The sequence below is a fragment of the Sceloporus occidentalis genome, unplaced genomic scaffold, assembly GCF_023333645.1.
Source record: "Sceloporus occidentalis isolate IW3139 unplaced genomic scaffold, rSceOcc1.0.p SCAF_8, whole genome shotgun sequence".
NCBI classification, from domain to species: Eukaryota; Metazoa; Chordata; class Lepidosauria; order Squamata; family Phrynosomatidae; genus Sceloporus; species Sceloporus occidentalis.
The window spans coordinates 48,637,919-48,657,100 of record NW_028316988.1 but is presented as its reverse complement, the minus strand read 5'-3'; the positions used below and the strand labels follow the sequence as shown (position 1 = coordinate 48,657,100).

General features: G+C 44.2%; 1 protein-coding gene across 2 annotated transcripts in view; it reads left to right on the top strand.

The window, feature by feature from the left end:
* Positions 1–19,182, top strand: part of NHSL2 (NHS like 2) — a 56,100-nt gene that overhangs the window by 29,705 nt on the left and 7,213 nt on the right. For both annotated transcript variants that reach the window (XM_089536610.1, XM_089536611.1), the window contains exons 2-6: positions 5,499–5,645; positions 8,796–8,932; positions 9,864–10,059; positions 13,080–13,211; positions 14,945–17,188. In XM_089536610.1, coding sequence (XP_089392736.1) covers positions 5,499–5,645; positions 8,796–8,932; positions 9,864–10,059; positions 13,080–13,211; positions 14,945–17,188 — 2,856 coding nt within the window. The remainder of the gene's footprint in view (positions 1–5,498; positions 5,646–8,795; positions 8,933–9,863; positions 10,060–13,079; positions 13,212–14,944; positions 17,189–19,182) is intronic.

The following is a 19,182-nucleotide window of genomic DNA, read 5'->3' as shown; positions in this document are numbered from 1 at the left end:
GGTGTGTGGGAGGGGGGACGGGACATGGGAGCATTTCAGCCTCTGCTCCTGTATCCCTCCCTCTGTTGGCATGGCAACAAGTCAAATTATTTAAAGAGGGGGGAGAGAAAGTCTTCCATTATGTCGAGTTGCCATGGGAACCTGAATTCAAACTGCAAGTGGGTGCAGGAGGCATCAGAACATTTCCTTCTGGACTGCAAGTTCCTGTAAACCGCACCATTCCCATAGCCTTTCCGTGTGGGAGCCGGCTGCCCCAGACCTTCCTGTAGTGGGGGAGAAGATAAAGGGATCTGGAACAAGGGAAGGATGTGCCTGGGTGCTGTAAAACAGTTTGGTATGATCATCATCGCTCCCTCACCTCCCTCCTGTACCAGTCTCTGCAGCTGGCATGCTTGCTCTCAAAACGTCTACCGTCAAGGTGCCTGGCAGTGGTGTTTGGCCCTTTTAACATCTGTGTGTCAGGCAAACACATGTTGCTTCATGGAGAGTGGTGCAGAGGAGTCAGGGCTGTTGTTGTTGTTGTTGTTGTTGTTGTCAGCCCCAACTCATGGTGACTCTATGGATGAGACATCTCCATGACTCCCTATCCTTCACTGCTCTGCTTATGTCCTGTAGATTCAGGCCCAACTGATTGAATCTGCCCGTCTTGTGTGTGGTCTTCCTCTCTTTCTACTCCCTTCTGTCTTTCCCAGCCTTATCATTTTTCTAGTGAATCATGCCTTCTTGTGATGTGGCCAAAGTACAATAGCCTCAGTTTGATCATCTGGGCTTCCAGGGATATTTCTGGCTTTTATCTGCTCAAGGACCCATTTGTTTGTCTTTTTGGCCATCCACGGTATCTTCTTCTCCAGCATTACATCTCAAATGAGTTGATTTTCCTCTTATCTGTTTTTGCAAGGTTAAAAAGCACTGGGGCGACTTGGTGAGCAGGGACAGTGATGTCATGTGCCATTCCTACCTCTGGCTTCTCTGGTGACTTTGAGCTTAGCGGCAGAATTTGAAGTCACTTAGAGGGGAAAGGACAAAGCAGATATTTACTGACCAAGGCGACGGGCAATATGACATCTTATCCAGTCCATGTACAGAAGGAGTGAAGATAGGAGGAAGGAACATCAACAATCTATGGTATATGTGGATGACACCATATTACTAGCAGAAAACTTCACAGACTTGGAACAGTTTAACAAGGAAGGTCAAAGAAGAAAGTGCAAAAGCAGGCTTACTGTTGAACATAAAGAAAACAAAAGTAACGACCACGGAAGAAATACATAAATTCTACCTAGACAGTGACAAAATGGAAGTAGTAAGACTGCAGTCAAGAAATTAGAAGACTAGGAATGGGAGGGGCGGCTATGAAAAAATTAGATAAGTGAAGATATACAAATGAACACTAAATTAAGAATCGTCCAAGCTATTGTATTCTCCATCACCATGTATGGATGCAAAAGTTGGACAGTGAAGAATTGGATTGTCAGATCATCAAACTGGAGTGTCAAATCATTTGAGATGTGGTGCTGGAGAAGTCTGATGAGGATACTATAGATGGCCAAAAAGACAAACAAATGTGTCTTTGAACAGATTAAGCCTGAAATCTCTCTGGAAGCCAAGATGATCACACTGAGGCTGTTGTACTTTGGCCACATCATGAGAAGGCATGACTCCTTAGAAAAGGCAATAATGTTAGGAAAGACTGAGTTCCATAGGAAGAGAAGGAGATTCCATGCCAGATGGATAGAGGTCATGGGCCTTGATTTGCAGGAACTAAGTAGAGCAATGGTGGATAGAGGGGCTAGGAGATGTCTCATCCATAGGGTCTCTATGAGTTGTGGTCGAGCCCAAACAGATGTGGGCTTGGAAATGGTGTGTGTTAACGGTTTTCTCCTCCTTCTGGTCTTTGTGGTGCAATCCTGCAAAATGTTTTAAGACACTGTTAAGTTCTTCCTGTTTGTTTGACTGCTGAAATATTTCCTGCAAATGAGCATAGATGCTGGGATTTTTGTATGGTACTCAGCATCAGTTTACACCATATCAGCCCAGATCCCATCCATGCTTCACTGGAATAAGTCTTCTGAAGACTTGAACTCTGACTGGCCTCATTCCAAACTCAGCAAAGAGAACTCCTCAGCTGTTTTGGGGTCAGCCATTGCTTCCCGCCCTGGTCCTGGGCCATATCTTCATGAAAAACACACAGGAAACCGTTTGCAACCGGAAATCCTCTTTTGCCTTCGGAGTGTTTTTTCTCCAAAGCCACACAGCTGGGCTTTCTTTCAAGCCCTTTTACTGCAAAAACTGCTAGAGTTAGGAGATGCAAGAGCAGAAGCAGTAGAAGAATTTGTTCTTTAAGCTTTTCTATGATGTGCTCTGCCACAGTCTTTGCATGCAAAACACCCCTGGTTCAATACCTGGTTTAAGTGCTCAGCATCCTAGATACCAGAATGCCAGAGTTTTGAAAAGTTGTTTTTAGAGTTTATAGCTCCCAGGATCCCATATCCCTCGTGGCATGGAGCATGCTGGCTGAGTGTGCTTCAGCTCCTAGTGCTGATGCCTGCCCTGGCTCCCTTTTTAAAATGTTTTTACTTGCCTTGAGTGCAGAGTAGAGCATGGAGCTGCAACTCTGGAGACCAGAGTTTGAATCTCTGCTTGGCCACAGCAACCCACTGAGTGCATTTAGCCACCTTGGACCTATTGGATTACCCCTCCCCTTGATCTATTGGATCTATTGGTGATCAGAAGCAACAAAGTTAGGGTCAGCAATCTGGTGCTTGGATGAACAAGTAGCAACTTCCTATGTGCTTAGCACCACAACATAATAAGCGGAGATGCCAATGAATCAACTTAAAATCTTTTGATTGACCAATGAAAGACAGCTTTATAACTGGGCATTGTCTCTCTTAAAAAAAATATCTGGCCACATTTTACGTCTTTTTTTATTTTAAATCATACTGATATAAATAATGAAATCCCAATAGCAGTAGAGTCTTGTCTAAAAGCAGTCAAAAAGAAAAGTAAAAGAGCAGGATTTTTTTAAGTGCAGATGACAAATGTCATGTTAGAAACATTCCCCAACTTCTCCCACATATGGAGCAGATGCTGAGTTCAATTATTATTTATATCCCCCTTTTCTGTAGAAGTATGAAATGCATGTTCTTTTCAAAAACAAGTCAGAATCAACTAACATTTACAGATAATCCCCGGGATACGGGATATAATGGAGGCAATAAAAATGAGATGAAGGCTGCTGACTGCATGTGTGTCTCTTGAAATAGCTTTCTCCAATCTGGTGCCCTCAAATGAGGAGTTTTTCACTTGTTTGAACTACAGCTCCTATTAGTTTCAGAGATGAACAATTAGTGCTTAGGGATGATAGGAGTTGCAACTCAAGGTGTCTGGAAGGCTTCCCATGTCAGAGAAGGCTTAACCCCATCAAGCAATTGTTTTCTCTCTCTCTCTTTCTCTGGTTATAAAAAGTGGTTATAAAAATCAGCAAAGCTTTCTCCAGTTGGGTGACACCTGTGGAAAATTATAAGTGCCACTGAACATGTAGAGATTCGCGTTTTCTCATTACCTCCTGGACCCAAGAGCTTGTACTGTATTGGAAACAGCATAGTGCCAAATGATAAGCTTGCCATCCTGTACATAAAGGCCCCATTCACACGACACAAATAATCCGGATTGAATCCTTGGTGTGTACACACGTCCCAAACGCGTTCAGTGCACTTTTGGAGGGGGCTGACAAAAACCTCACTTAACCTGGGATAGTCGATACCGGAGTTTCCCCCCCAGAGTTTTCCTGCAAGATCCGTATTGATCCACATTGTCAGCAGTGTGAATACGCTTCCGAATTGATTTGGATTGCTCTGTATCGTTAAAGGAAGAGAGGCGGCTCCATTTTAACCTGAACCGATGGCATATGTGACTAACACGTGGGTTAAAATGGCTCAAAGAGTCGCGAACCAAAAACAATATAGGACCAACAAACCTGATATGCATCAGCAAAGCCATCCACATCTCCTCAGGACAAAAAGTGAGTGTGAATGCCCCCAGAGTTCACTTTTGGACATTTGATGGAAGCAGCACAGTGCCAAACGATGAGCTTGCCATCCTGTAAGTAAAGTTCACTTTTGGACATTTGATGATGCCTTCTGCTGGCAACAGAAGAAAATGCAGACAGGATATGCCTGCAGAGCTGCTGGCTGTGAAAGCAGATTTCTGAGAAGGATTGCTCTTGCCCCATCTGTGATGCTATCTGGACTGAAGTGCCAGACACATGTAGAGTTGGCCATTTGCTTTGGGCCTTACCCAGCCAGGTACTGTGCCTCTTTGCTCTCATGCATTATGTAGAGGAGTGGTTTTGAATTCCATACCGCAGATTATGTTAGGGTTACCCTGTGGGATTAGTGGGTGCATATTGTGTTTGTCTGTCATCGCACCCCTAAAGAGACCACCCTCCTTCCCCACCCCTTCAGCAGTGCTTTGGAGAAATATACATAAAGCAGACGCCTACTGTAATGACAGGAGTGCAATTATACCCAAGTCATGCTGCTGTTTGCATGGTTGTTTCAGAGCCAGCAACAAAAGAAACCAATCAGCTAGATGGAAGGGAAGAGTGAGCATGCCTTTGATGCTTGGAGAACAGTGAGCAAATAGTGGCAGAAGGAGCGACAGGTTGGAGCAGAGGACAAGGTTTAAATCTACAGTGCTCACAAGTGACAATGCACCCACTGAATTTCAAGGTTAACATGAGGGTTGTGTTCATTCTTTAAATGTGGGTAAATTTCTAGCCCTCGAGATCTCAAAAACACCAGAGAAGAAAGCTGCATCTTCAGCCATTCTCAGACATTGTTTCATATAGTTAATTAATAACATAATTAAATGGATTCATTACAAGCCAGATTAAGCAACTGCAATGGATACAGTACCAATGACATATAATATCAACATTTGTAATTAGCTATATTCCCAGGCTCCCGTTCATAAGAAGCATATATATTTGTATGCAGGAATGCAAATGTTAAGATGGCCCCATACAGATGGGCCAAAATAAAGCTGCTTCGAGTCACTTTGACGGTATGGTGTTTCAATGATACATGTAGCCTAAGAGTCCAGAAGCCACACCAAAGCCACGCTCTAGTCCTAAGGACTGGAGTGCAGCTTTGGTGCAGCTTTCAGACTCTTAGGACGCGTGCATCATTGAAATACCATACCTCCAAAGGGACTCGAAGCAGCTTTATTTTGGCTGTCTGTATAGGGCCTATAGTTCTATAGGTTTCAGTACTGCAAGCTGTGGGCATAAATTGGTTTGAATGTATGATGGAAACAGGTTCCTTATGTCCCAAGAATCCCACTAACCTTCAACAGTTTTGTGCCTTCCCATTACTCCAGCCAGTATGGCGATCTGACACATCTGGTGAGCATCAGATTGGGTAATCTATCTCTGGTTTGTTCCTTAATTTTTATTATCTCTCCCTCTCTGTCCTCCCCTTTCTTTTTCTCTTCAGCCACTTCTAACTTAGATCCAGATGTGAAGAAACCCACCCCACCCAAGCTCCTATGGCATCAGCCGATAAATATCTTCCTGGCCCGGCCAGTTGGCGTGGAAGAGCTGCACCATGAAGCTGAAGTCAACCTGCAGAGCATGCTCCAAGGTATTTGTGGGAACGTTCAGGATGAGGAGGCAAGGAGATGGAAGAGAGTGTCTTCATAAAGGGAGTAACTCCCAAATAGATGGCATCCTGGAAGAAATGTGGCTTTGATGACCCCTTTCCAGTAATTAGTTTTAAGGACCACCAGATTGCTTGTGGGATTTGAGGCTGATTAATGTAATGTAAAGTTGATGTCCCCTAGTAAGATGCACACATGTAGGCCAAATATGAGAATTACTGCACGCCGGAACTAGATGTGAGAATTCCAGCCTTGCTGTGAGATTAGCATCAGTGTGCTTCATTTTTTTTCTTACATGGGTAAAAGTGACTAGGGATTGGGCTGGAATACATCCTCCAAAGTCAACATTGCTTCCGGAAGAGTTTCTTTTTGCTTCTTGGGGCTCTCTGGTGCAGCTTGACTTCTCCATTCATTTACTCAGGAGGGGTTGCTCTCTTAAAACAAGGCCCTCCTGTCTAGCCTTTCCAGATCTCAGAGCCTGGCCTGGAGTCTTGAGGGCCTGTACACACTTCTCCGGCGCTCAAAACAAGGGGGAGGAATCACAGGATGAGAGCATAGCCTTGAAAAGTGTGTGCTTATATTATTTTTCTTCTTTGTTAGTCTTGGAATTTTTTTATTTACTTTACAGCTATGATTGACCCTTAATATCTCATGCTGAATGCCTTCACCAGGGCTGCCCCTTGTAATACCATCTCTGTAATGCCACTCACATGACATCAGAAGTATTTTCTAGGTCTCAACTTTTGGTGCTAAAACCCCAGGGTCTGGGGTGGTCCTGATCAGGCAATTTATGTCAGTTTTTTGCCTTTTCCTATGATAACTGCCTTAGAAAATTTCTCTGCAGTGGCCCTTATCCAGACATCTTAAGTGGCACCTGCTCATGCCTTGAACTTGTTCCCTGAAATTCTTTGTGTGACAGGAAAAGGACAGCTGTTTTGCTACAGAGTCCCTCCTTAAAGCCTTCCCTGCTCCTTCTTTCAAAACTGTGTAACTGGGGCTGCTTGGCTGCAAAAGCCTGCCTGACCAATCTTATCTCTGTTGCTGCCCAGATATAAAGAAAGAAATCATGATTGGTTTAGATTCTCTTTTAAGATTGGCAACAGACTCTTTCCAGTCTCCTAAGGAGAGCTTTTATGGCAGTTTAAGTTTGACCAAAGGAGCAAAAATAATTCAGTTAACCGGTTCTTTACCACACCGAATACAAACCATGCCTTAAAACCTATAACTGGCACTTAAGCCTATAACTGGCATCTTTGCTTTCTCACACAAATACGTACTTCATCATGGCTGGGGATAGGTCCCATTGATTGTTTCACAATTACCTGATGCATTGCAACATAGACTTGCGCTATAATATGCCATTTCTTATTTTTAATACAAAATTTATAAAGAAATGGCCAAGTATTCTGATGAGGAGTGTTAGCAGGGTTAGGGCAAGGGTCTGTGGTATGCATGGGAATCCTTTCCTTTCAAGGGACTGGGGCAAATTAGCCCCGTCTCCCCCACTGACCCATGCAGCCTGGCAACTTTGCAGTGTAACCAAGTTGCATGGCTTTGCAGAACTGCAAAATATAGAAGTGAAAGAGGCCCTCCTGTTCATCTAGGCTTTCTCTCATCAATGCCTATGAAAAGGGTTGAAAGTGAGCTATTTCTTCTTTGCTCCTCTGCTTTTGGTGCAGAGAGGTGATACCATAGCTGTCGTGAAATGTCCGAAGGGCTGCCATGTAGAAGGCAGAACAAGCTTGTTTTCAGCTGCTCCAGGGTCTCAGACAGAAACCAGTAGATTCAAATGAGAAGAACAGAGATTTCACCTAGGAACAGCTTCCTGGCAGCAAGAGCTGTTTTAACAGTGGAATGGATTACCTCAGAGGGTGGTGGACTCTCCTGCTGTGGAAGTCTTTAAATAGAGATTGAAAGGCCATCTTTCAGGAGTTTGCTGTGTATTCCTGCATGGTAGGAGATAGGAGTAGATGACTCTTGGAGTCTGTTCTAAATCTGTGATTCTGTGATTCCTGCTCCAGTGCTAGGATCCTATTCATGTCTCTGTTGTGGGCTCTAGTGCTCTCAAATGATGACTCTCATGGAGCTGTAGGCATATATTCTTTATTGTCTTCTGCATCCACTCACATGCACAAAGCAAACTCTCCAACACTCTGTCTTCAGCCACGAGAAGTAGACCCTGTACTGGAACATCCATTCTCAAATGGACAATATCTCCATATGTTACAGACTCCCAAGCTATAGCGTTTTCTCCACATTTTTTCCCTTTCTGCTTTTTTTAAAAACTTTGATAGCTACCCTTTCTCCCAAATATAGACCTGTACAAACTTTGTAACCAAGCCTAACAACTGCCTTGTGTGTCAACCAGTTTTCTAGCACAGGTGTGAATGATAACATGCCATCCACCATGGTGAAGTATATGTAAGTGTCTTGAGTGGGGTGTTTGTGAAAATGTCCCCTAAAGCAATGCTTCTTAAGTGATCTGATGTGAGGGACCAGCAGGTGTTTTCCCCCCCAGAGTTCCAGGGACCAGTACCATATTTCTGGCTACAATCTCACTGGAGTGATACTCTCACTGGAGTGTTCAATGGGGACACATGATTCAGTATCCATTAATACAGAAGCCAGTGAGACCTCCATTTCCTATGAGAGACCAGCTAAAATAGTTAGACAGACCAAAGTTTAACTTACTGTATCTATCAACAGCATGCCTGTTCCTGCATTGTGGTCAAAAGTAATGTAGCCTACATTGGTGTTTATGGTGATTTCCAATGCAGTGTATTAAAACAACCCTCAGCCACTAAATTCAGCTTTGTGGCTTCTTCAGTTTAGCTTAGCACCCACTCATCCCCAGTTCAGTGCACCAGGCAACTACCCAGCTCACCCACCCCATAGGATTTTTTCTCTGACTGGGAGCCCAGTTTGAGTGCTGTGGTTTAGTTCCTGGGATTCCTGTCTCAAAGCTCAGAAAATTGACTGTGCCTGTTGTCAGACCTTGGAAATGTTAGTGGGCTGTGATGGTAAAAGTTAGTTCTGGAAGGTATATTCTTTAAAAAGCGTGGAGATAGATGGTACTGTATGTAATATAATGTAATGTAATGACCAGGCTATTTTTGTTCTTTCCTTTCTTCTAGAGGAGCACGAAGAGCCGTATTCCGATGCAAGAGTCAGTGGACAGACCTTCCGCTACACCAGCCCCCTCTCTCCTGAAAGGCCCCTTGACTGCAGCCCCCGGCCCCCATCTGCCAAACGCCTCGAGTTTGTGTTCATGGTGAGTCTGGGTCCAGTGTTTCACAGCCTGAAGCAATTTTTTTACAGTGTCACACTTTATATGTCCCTCCATCTACATTTACATAAACTATGCAGTACTACTACTACACTAACTTATTATTATTATTATTAACCTTTATTTATATATGGTTTAACAAATGACTTCCAATGTACCAATTTGTATCCACTGTTAATTCTGTTTCACCAATCTCTTCTATATATAGATTTAAAAAATGAAGATTTGACTGAATTCTAATAGTAATGTAAATTATTAATAAATGATACGCTACTTGAAAGTACAGTCTATACTATTTTGCAAACCCTAAACCGAATATTTCTCCCCATTTCTTCTTCCAATAATCAATCACTAACTTCCACTCAGCTTTGAAAGACTCTGTAGATCCTTCTCTTATAAGATTAGTCAACTTAACCAATTTTCTGCAAATTCATTAAGCTTTGTGAAGTCGAAGGCTTCCATGGCCAGCATCCATAGTTTTTCGTGGGTTTTTTGGGCTATGTGGCCATGTTCCAGAAGAGTTTATTCCTGATGTTTCGCCAGCATCTGTGGCTGACATCTTCAGATGCCAGCCACAGGTGCTGGCGAAACGTCAGGAATAAACTCTTCTAGAACATGGCCACATAGCTTGAAAAACCCACAAAAAAACCTAGCATTAAGCTTTATAAATCATACAACAGCTTGACTGCTGTTACCATATATTGTGTAATTGTTTTCATGCTTGTGTAGAAGAGGAGAGAAAGTCCAAAAAGTATCTTTTCCAAGTTCGTTTTAAAACATGTCTGTTAGAATTCAAAAACATAGCCATGTTAGTCTGACAATCAGTATGTTGCAAGATCCCTTTGCATTAAAATATGTCTGTTTGCCCCATATATTCTGTATATTCCATTGTTCTCCTCCCTCTGTTTTCTGGCAGCCTTCAAACCAGCAAGTGAAGGAGAACGTGACCAACACACTGGGAGTAAGAGCCTTGGAACCTTCGCTTAGCTTGCCTGCTACTCCGGACAGGCACACAGCCTGGAACCGAGCTGCTGCTTTGCCTTCCTTGGATGAGAAGAGGGTGCACCAGCCGTGTTCATCCCAAGCAAACATTGTCCCCATCAACATCTCTGGTAGGTTTGACTATGCATACGCATATGAAGGATAGGCAAGGTGCCTGAATCAGATGTCATATGAGGTTGAGAGGAACACAAGGTCAGCATGATAGCCCTGGTGGTGCAGTGGTTAAATGCTGGTACTGCTGCCATAACGTTGTGAGTTTGATCCCAGAGGGCTCCAGGTAGACTCAGCCTTCCATCCTTTCATAGGTTGGTAAAATAAGGACCCAGCTTGTTGGGGGCAATTGGCTTACAGACTGTAAACTACTAAGAGAGTGCTGAGTCGTTATTAACTGGTATAGAACTGTAAATGCTATTGCTATGGCCAAGAATGGAGAAGTGTGGAAGATTCACAGTAGGGCTAAGAAACACAGGAATTTTGCTTGTGCAGTTTGCATTGGATTCACCTGAACTGACAGGTGTATTTTATTCTGACAGGTTGGATCTCTGCAGGCATTTTCCTCCCACATACACACATGTATGTTTGTGTGTGCGTGCATGCTCATGTTCTGTGATTCTGGTTTCAGCAACATCTGCTAATAAATCCAGGTTAATCATTAAGTCTATCTTTTGGGGGGGGGGAACCTCAATTTTCATAGCACATGATTGCCCGTGTACTATCTATCTCCACATTTCAGGGTTTGGCAAAACGAGAGCTCCAAGATAAAAGTCAATGTATTGCATTCAAACAGGAGGAGTGAGGGACAAGCCCCATAACGTGGGAGTAGAGCCACTAAGAAATATTGCTAGCTGGATTTATAGTGCCCAGAAACATATGTTTCACTCTGGAAATCAGAATTAGGCTTCTTGTTTGCACAGTTCACAAAAGGTTTGGCATTAGGTCCCCAGAGCAGAAAAAAGTATTTGGAGTTTGCTATCATGTATAATCAGGGCAGGTCCTACCATTAGATGCTAATGGCTGGCCGCTGCAGGGAGCTTATTGAATGCATTATTTTGCTTTCTTTTTTTAAAAAAATTAGAAGGATGGGGGGTTTGCTTGTTGGATTTTCTGCCTCAGGCACAAAAATGATTTAATTTACCTTGAACGTTTTGGCCTGAATCCAACAGCTACCCCTTATTAGAGCAAATCAATAGGATTTATTCAAGTATGGCCTTATAGTTCAACAATTGTTCCAATTGGTCTATTCTAGGCCTATGGACTTGGAGGATACAGAGGGTGTTATTTTCCATCTTGCCTTAGGCAGCAAAATATCTTGGGACCATTCTATGTAAAATGTTTATATATGTGTGTGTGTGTGTGTGTGTGTGTGTGTATATATATATATATATATACAGTATATACTCATCAGTGCTTTTTATAAAACCATTTTCAGTAACTTGCTCATGCTGCTTCAAGTATCGGTGTGTCTTGGCCATCTTTACTTTTATGCACAAGGGTCTAGTTTCTCAGGAAAAAGCTCTAAGGGTTTCCCATTGGTGAATCTTGAGCATATGTATACTACCAGATGTAAAATACTTTAAAACTAGGACAAACTGCCCTAGTTCCCTCCAAAACACCATAGGAGCAATGGGTTTATTTAAGAAGTTCAGATTCTCCTTCTACAGTTTCCAGAATTCCTAGTTGAGGGACTGTCTGATAATAAAGAAATTAACAATATTTTATCTTGATTTGAAACTGGTTTAAATTCAGTCCAGGTCAGTAGTCATCCTGCTAATTTAACTTTGGGGTTTGTGTAATTTAAGCTTCTGATGCCAAATTACTTACCTTAGCTCATAGATGATTTGTTTCGGTGGTTTGGGGCAAGCTTAAGTTCTCATGATGGTTTCATTATATGGTGCAGTGAATTAAATAATATTTCATGGTTAGTTCAAATGGTGTAACAAGACTTCTGTTATCTGTGTTGCCCATCCTGTCTGCTCAGATCCCCAAGTAAGCGTGAGATGGATCTGTGTGAGAGATCTCTTCATTGTGCACAGTACTAGGCCAAAAGCTTGGAAACATTATGTGAACTAAAACTCCCCAACCCAAAAAGGGCCATGTTGATTGCGGGGTGAAGGGAATTGTAGTCCACAACGGAAGTTTCCCCAGCTGTGGCTAGTCCTAAACATTTCCAGTGACCCTCTGTGACTCATTCCTTTCAATTCCATCATCAAAGTTCTCACCCTTGATCCCCATGACTTTTATGTGAGTACACATTTCCACCCTTATTCCACTTACCCTGTATTTCCAGGGACATTGAAGCCCAGTTCAGGCAGTGCATCTAGTTTAATATATGAAGAGGTGGGGATATTCTAAACCATGTTATTCTCACATGGAAAGAACTCTGAAGCTGGGAACCTCTTAAAGTGGTGGTTTCCCATGTCAGCAGGGCTGGTGAACTCACTCCAGGTTTTAATATAGGATTTAAAGGTCTTCTTCAAAGTGCTGAAATGTTTTCCTTTAAAAAAACTCAGTACTTTGGATAGCTCTTTTAGAGCTAGTCAAAACTTGAAATGAATTTACCACCACACAAGCTGCCACTATGCTGTACATGAAAGCTCTCTGTGTGATACTAAAAGCTGGAAAATCAATGTTCAGAATCTCACATACTGTTTCAGACAGTTGTTTCCTGTGAGGAGAGCAAAACCAGATAGAGGCTGGGCTAGAGTGTCTTCTGCCGTCACATAGGCTACATCTGCACTGCAGAAATAATCCAGTTTGACATCACTTTAACTGCCATGGCATAGTGCTATTGAATTCTGAGAATTGTGGTTTTGTGAGATAATTGGCCTTCTCTGTCAGAGAGCTCTGGTGACACAACAAACGATTGTTCCCAGAATTCCATAGCATGGAGCCATGGCAATTAAAGCGGTATCAAACTGGATTATTTCTGCAGTGCAGATGCAGCAATATTTAACTCAGCTGGTTTAAATGCCTGAGTAGGGCTCAGGTCGAAATCTCTTCTTAGAACTGGAGCTCATGCTCTCAGGCCCAATATTGGATACCATGTGCCATCTTCCATAAAGCTGAGATCACATCCTCCTTCTATCTCTCACAGTGGGTTTTTCAACTCTTGTCTTTGTTTTGACTACAGGGCAGCCATTTGCAAGGCACGCAAGCACACGCCATTCCCTCTTTAACACGGAGACCGCCATGAATCCCAAGTCTTTGCTGCGCCGGAGACGGACAGTCATTGGCTTCCCTCATCTCGCCCTGCGGGACCAAGGTGACCACAAGGATGGTGCTGCTGCTCCCGGCCAAAGTAGTCAAGGGAGGACAGCTTGAGAACTTCGGAGAAGATATTTAACCAGAACATGTTGTAAACATGATTAGTAAATGAGCTTACAGTTGGAAGGGTGGATTCTGGGGCTGGGTTTATTCATAAGAATTTTCTACAGGACTCAAAATTTCAACTGTTGGGAAATTTCAGCAGGGGATTTTGTAGAGGAGTGCAACGTCAAAGCTTTGCTTTTTAAAATGTTGAGAGCTATTGATTTTTAAAGCCTGACAAATTGCTGTTCCAATAGATTTCACGCTGCACACGTTTCAGGCTGCCAAGGAAAACGAAACAGAACAGATGAGTCACAGAAACTGCAGGATTAAAAAAAAGGCAGACGTAATTGAACGTGTGAATTTGAAGATGTAACTCAGCCAGATTTCATTAACGGCCGAAGTCCTGGTCAGGGGTTTGCCTGAACACACACGACTGAAAACTGGAGATGAGGAAATGAGCATGCGCATAGGTCAACTCCCCCTGTGCCCAAAAATAAGTTTGCTCTTTTCATATTGAGTGCAGTATTGAGGGCTCTGTAATGGTGTTTGGTTGAATGCTGTTACAAAGCTGCTGGAGCTCAACTTTATCACAATTCCTGCTCCTGGGAGCCTTGTAACCATGTTCAGACAAATGCAGTAACACAAACCTCTTCTGACTTTTGTGCTTAATGCACAATTCATTTTGAGTGTTTGGAGATGTTGGGGGCTACGCTTCTGTAGCATTCCTGTTCTCAGTTTTAGCCTTCTTTGTGTTCAGATGAACACTTAAACAGGGCTCCAAATGAGAAAATATATTTGGTTTGGCAGATTGTGACATTTTTGTAATCAGATTTTGAACTGGGAGAATTCATTTGAGAATTTTGTCCATTTGTTCTACTCAGACCCATTTTCCTTAACTGCCATCTTTAAAGTCTTTAAGGCCTTTCTCACTTTATGAAGAAATGTGCCTTGGGCTATATACAGCTCCATCTTAAACATTTGGGCATGTATCTTGCATGGCTTGTTAACGTCTGAAAAGTAGAATTGGTTTAAGTTAAGTCCCCACTTGTTTCCAGATATATGAACCATGATTTGCAAAGTTGAGAATGATAATTTAAATTGGACAGGTGTCAGAAGAGGTACATGTGAGTTTGACTTACGGAACATGTTCCAGGAAGAAGATCTGGAGGTTTATATTTTGAGGCATTATTTTATTATATATATCCATTAAGATACAAATGAATTGGGGAATGGCAGTGGAGCTGCTGTTTTATAGCTTTACTAACATATCCTTGCCTTTTGTTTTATTACTGGGTTGGGGAAAGTAAGTTTTTGTGAGCCCCAGTGCCATGGCAAGGGTGTATATGTGGGTCAATTTTTGAGGAGGGGGAAACAAAAAACGTGTTTTTAAAAAATCACTCACCAGTTGGCAACCTTTCCCCTTTAAAAGCTATCTAGGAGAAGCTGAGCTGTTTTCTTGGGCCTCCTTAAATTTTGTTTCTTTTTAAAAATTTTAAAATATATATTTTTCCAAATGCTTAATCGATATTGGACTGGGTTACAGAATATCTTTATCATTTTGCTGGCCTAACAGTTATGCCCCAGTACAAAGCCCTTTGGACACTGAGAGGGCAACCTAGCCAAAGGGCATCTGTGCTGTGGTTTCATCTCTCTCTCTCTCTCTCTCTCTCTCTCTCTCTTTTTCAGGCAACAGCAATGGCCCAGTTCTCAACCCTCCAGCAACCATAGCTGAATCTGTCTCCTGTAATTTTGTCCCTGATGTTGCCAATGGAAGGGGCACCACCCACCATGCCCGGTCTCCTCAGCCTCGGCCACAGCTGAGAAAGACATTCAGTGACCTTGGGGGAGCTCTTCAGGGACGTTGTTGCCAGGTGCCCACAGGGCATACAGAAAAACCCAGGGTAATGTATGCCAGTCCATCGTGCAATGGCCCCAAGGAGGATTCAGTCTTCTCTCCTGCTTGGAGCGCAGCCTCTTTTGGCTACATGAGCCCATCAATGAGCCAAAGTGAGTTGGCAGCAGAGAACATGACCCCGTTGTCTCCTTGCAGCCCCAAGGGAACCCCAGACTCTGATCGACCTGCCTCCTTCTTCATTAGCAAAGACCAGGTGGTTGGAAACAATGGGTCTGGGACATTCTGTGCTTCTCCTGAATCCTCCAGAGATGCTGAAGGAGGCTCAAGATGTGGGGAAAGAGACATCAAGGCACATCTTGTCCCCATCAGCCCAGTTGAAGAGCACTGCCCACAAGTAGAGAGGGGACAAATCACATGCAAGTTCCGTGAGAGGTCTCTCTCAGTCCCTACGGACACGGCCTCCCTGTGTTCTGTGGACATTGGGGGCAGTGAGACCTGTGGCCTGAGCTATCCCAGTGCAAGTTCTGAAGGTAGCACCAGCACAGACAATGTCTCCCTGGCTGTGGAGCAGGAGGCCCAAGCACAGCAACGGCGGCAGCGCACCAAGAGCATCTCGCTGAAGAAGGCAAAGAAGAAGCCCTGCCCGCCCACCCGTAGTGTCTCCTTGATCAAGGATGTCCAAATGAGCCAGGCAGAGCCTGATGGTGACTCAGGGCCTGAGGGTCAGAGACCCCAAAGTCTGTCTTTGCTTCCTAATGTGCAGGTCCAAAGCCAGGGAGATGCAACCAGGGAGATGGGATGTGTGCCATATGCCCAGCAGTGGTACATGCCAGAGTGGAGTTCCAGTGAGCCCTATTGCTCTCTTTCTGGCTCTAGCACCACCACGGGGACCACCATGATTGAGCTTTCCAAAGCACAAGGCAGCTCTGAGTCCCTCCCTTCCCCATCCATCTCCCGGGCCACCACGCCATCCCAGCTCTCTGCTGAGGTGAATTTGAAAACTTCCTCTCCAGGGAGGCCAACAGGAGTCATGTCTCCTTCCAGCGGCTACTCCAGTCAGTCAGAAACTCCAACACCTACTGTCCCAACCTCTGTGGTCCTCGGGCATACTCCACACCAGAGTGGGCGGATGAGACCACTTGTGCCTGAGAGGAAGTCCTCGCTGCCCCCAGTCTCACCCATGGAGCAGAGCCCTAAGTCACGCCTATCATTTGACCTGCCGTTTACCCCGCCAACTCACTTGGATCTTTCAGGATTGAAGATTTCGCTCAAGGGCAAGGCCAAAGTGAGCCGACATCACTCAGACTCCACCTTTGGAACCAAGCTGGGCCCAAAGCTGAGCCCTGTGCAGCCTGTCATGCCCATGGTGACACAGCTGGACCTCCGTTCTGTCCGCCTGCGTTCTGTCAGCCGCTCTGAGACAGAGGATAACCTGGAGAGTCCTGAACCTGTTGAGGAGCCTGGAAAGAAGATCCGACCACCAGTGGCAGAGAAACCCCCCCTCTCAAGGAGGCCTCCGATGCTCCTACATAAGACCCCGCCAGTTCAGGAGGAGTCGCCCACAGGCTCTCCAACCTCTCCACTGACACCACAGGGTGCCGTTCCTGTGGGCAACATTTATATGATGGGCAAAAGGCCTGAGCATCACCAGTGGGACCCAGAGGCCTGGGGCCCCATGGAATCACCTTCACCGGGTGGAGTAGTCTCTCCTGGACGGGCTCCCCCAGGGACATTTTTTGCTTCTGTACGGCGGCTATCTGAGGACAGTCTGGAGGATGATGACCAAATAAAGCCCAAGCTCCTGGGAGAGAGAATAGCTGGTGAGGAGAGCCGCAAAACCAAAGTCCCACCCCCTGTCCCCAAGAAGCCTAGCGTGCTTTACTTGCCGTTGGTGGCCTCCCCACTCCACCCAGGAACCTGTGTGGGGGATCCAAGACTGGCCACTAGTCCTGTTGTTATGGTAGATGACAACTCCCCCTACACCAAGCTGACCACTTGCAAGGCTTCATCCCCTGTGGCCAGTGAGGCAAATGGCAGCCCAACCACTGCAGATGGATCTTGGGAGGACTTTTCAGGTACAATCTTCAGATCTCCTGAATTTCCTTATGTTCAGAATGGTTGAAGAGGGACCATGCCTCATAAGACAACAACAGCATTGTATGACAAAACACCCAGGTTCAGTCCTACGTGTCTTATGTTAAAAAGTTTATATAGCAAGTGAGAGTCAGTATGGTGTAATGGGTTAGTTTAGGACCATGGAGACCCGGTTTTGAATCACTGTTTAGCCATGGAAACCTACTGGGTGACCTTGGCAAGTCACATTCAGCCTCAGAGGAAGGTAATGGTAAACCCTCTAAATAAATCTCACCAAGAAAATCCCATAATAGGGTTGTTGTAAATTGGAATTGACCTGAAGGCACACAACAACAGCAACACCTGCAGATGTTGAGCAATTACTCTGTGCCCAATACCCTGGACCAGTCAGGTGTAAAGAACCAGTGGTAAGGCATCTTCATAAGAATGGGAACATACCCAACTGCCTTAAACCAGGTTAGATTATTCAGAGTTTGGAAAAGTTACTTTTTAGCTATGACTCCAGACATCCCACAGCCAGTTTGTTGTCCAAAAAGGACCTCGGCAATATGACTTATCTCCCTTTCTGCCTTACTGATTTACTTTTTGTATACTGACCTTCCTCTGAGGAGCTCAAGTGAACATATATGGTTCTCTGTCATTACAGCACCCCAGCAAGGTAGGCTATGCTCAGAGAAAGAGGGAGGGAAGGCGGGAATTGGCTTAGAACACCCAGAAAGCATCATGGCTGAGGAGTATTCAAATCTGGGTGTCTCCAGACCTAATACATTATTTTACTAACTGGACTACATTGACTGTTTTGCGGGGTGGTGTGTAATGCACCAGGATTTTGTTATAGGTGAGGAGAGAGAGGCTGGTAGTTGCTTAGTTTGAGAGATGCTTTGGCAATCTTGCTTTATGCTGTGAATTAAAACAACTAGCACCAAGCCATCTGTTAACAAATTCAAGCAAGAAAACAACAGCAACAAAGCAAATAAATGAGCTCATCCCACATGTACCTTTTAATTTTGATTTTGTGTCAGTGGTAATTATCTGTCAGTAGTCCAGGTGCTTTCAGATGTTAGTTTTATTGTGTAATTGTTCACAGAATTTTGCAGATTAGGATCAGATAATGCACCCTTCCATTGCTACCCCCCACCCAATGTTTTCCCATCACTTGCTCATTCATCTTTTCCTTCTGCAAAAATAAATATTTTGAGGAGGAAAAGAAATAATTATTCTGTCTCTAGGAGCTGCATCATCTCTACAACAGAAAGTGTCTTAGGTCTGTTGGTTTGTATTACAGCATCCTGTCTATCTTGATGTTATGTGCTTTCACATTCACCTCTGACCTATGGATACCCTATCCTAGGGTTTTCTTGACAGGTTTTACTCAGAGGAGGCTGGAAGGCTGCACATGAATTTGAATCTGAATCCTAGTTTAACACTAAAACCATTACCCCACACTGCTCCCCATCCCATCTATTTGCTTTTTTCTTTTCCCCCTCTCTCTCTAATCTCTCACCAACTACTTCTCAGGCCATCCTCAAAGAATGACTGTCTCTCAGCCTTTTCCTAGCATTTTACATCTCTCAAATCATTTCATAGAATCACAGAGTTGGAAGAGACCGCAAGGGCCATCCAGTCCAACCCCCCGCCATGCAGGAAATCCAAATCAAAGAATCGCCAACAGATGGCCATCCAGCCTCTGTTTAAAGACCTCCAAAGATAGAGATTCTACCACACTCCAAGGAATTGTGTTCCACTGTTGAACAGCCCTTGCTGTCAGGAAGTTTCTCCTAATGTTGAGGTGGAATCTCTTTTCCTGTAGCTTGCATCCATTGTTCCAGGTCCTGTTCTCTGGAGCAGCAGAAAACAAGCATGCTCTCTCCTCAATATGACATCCCTTCAAATATTTAAACAGGGCTATCATGTCACCTTAACCTTCTCTTCTCTAGGCTAAACATCCCCAGCTCCCTGAGTCATTCCTCATAGG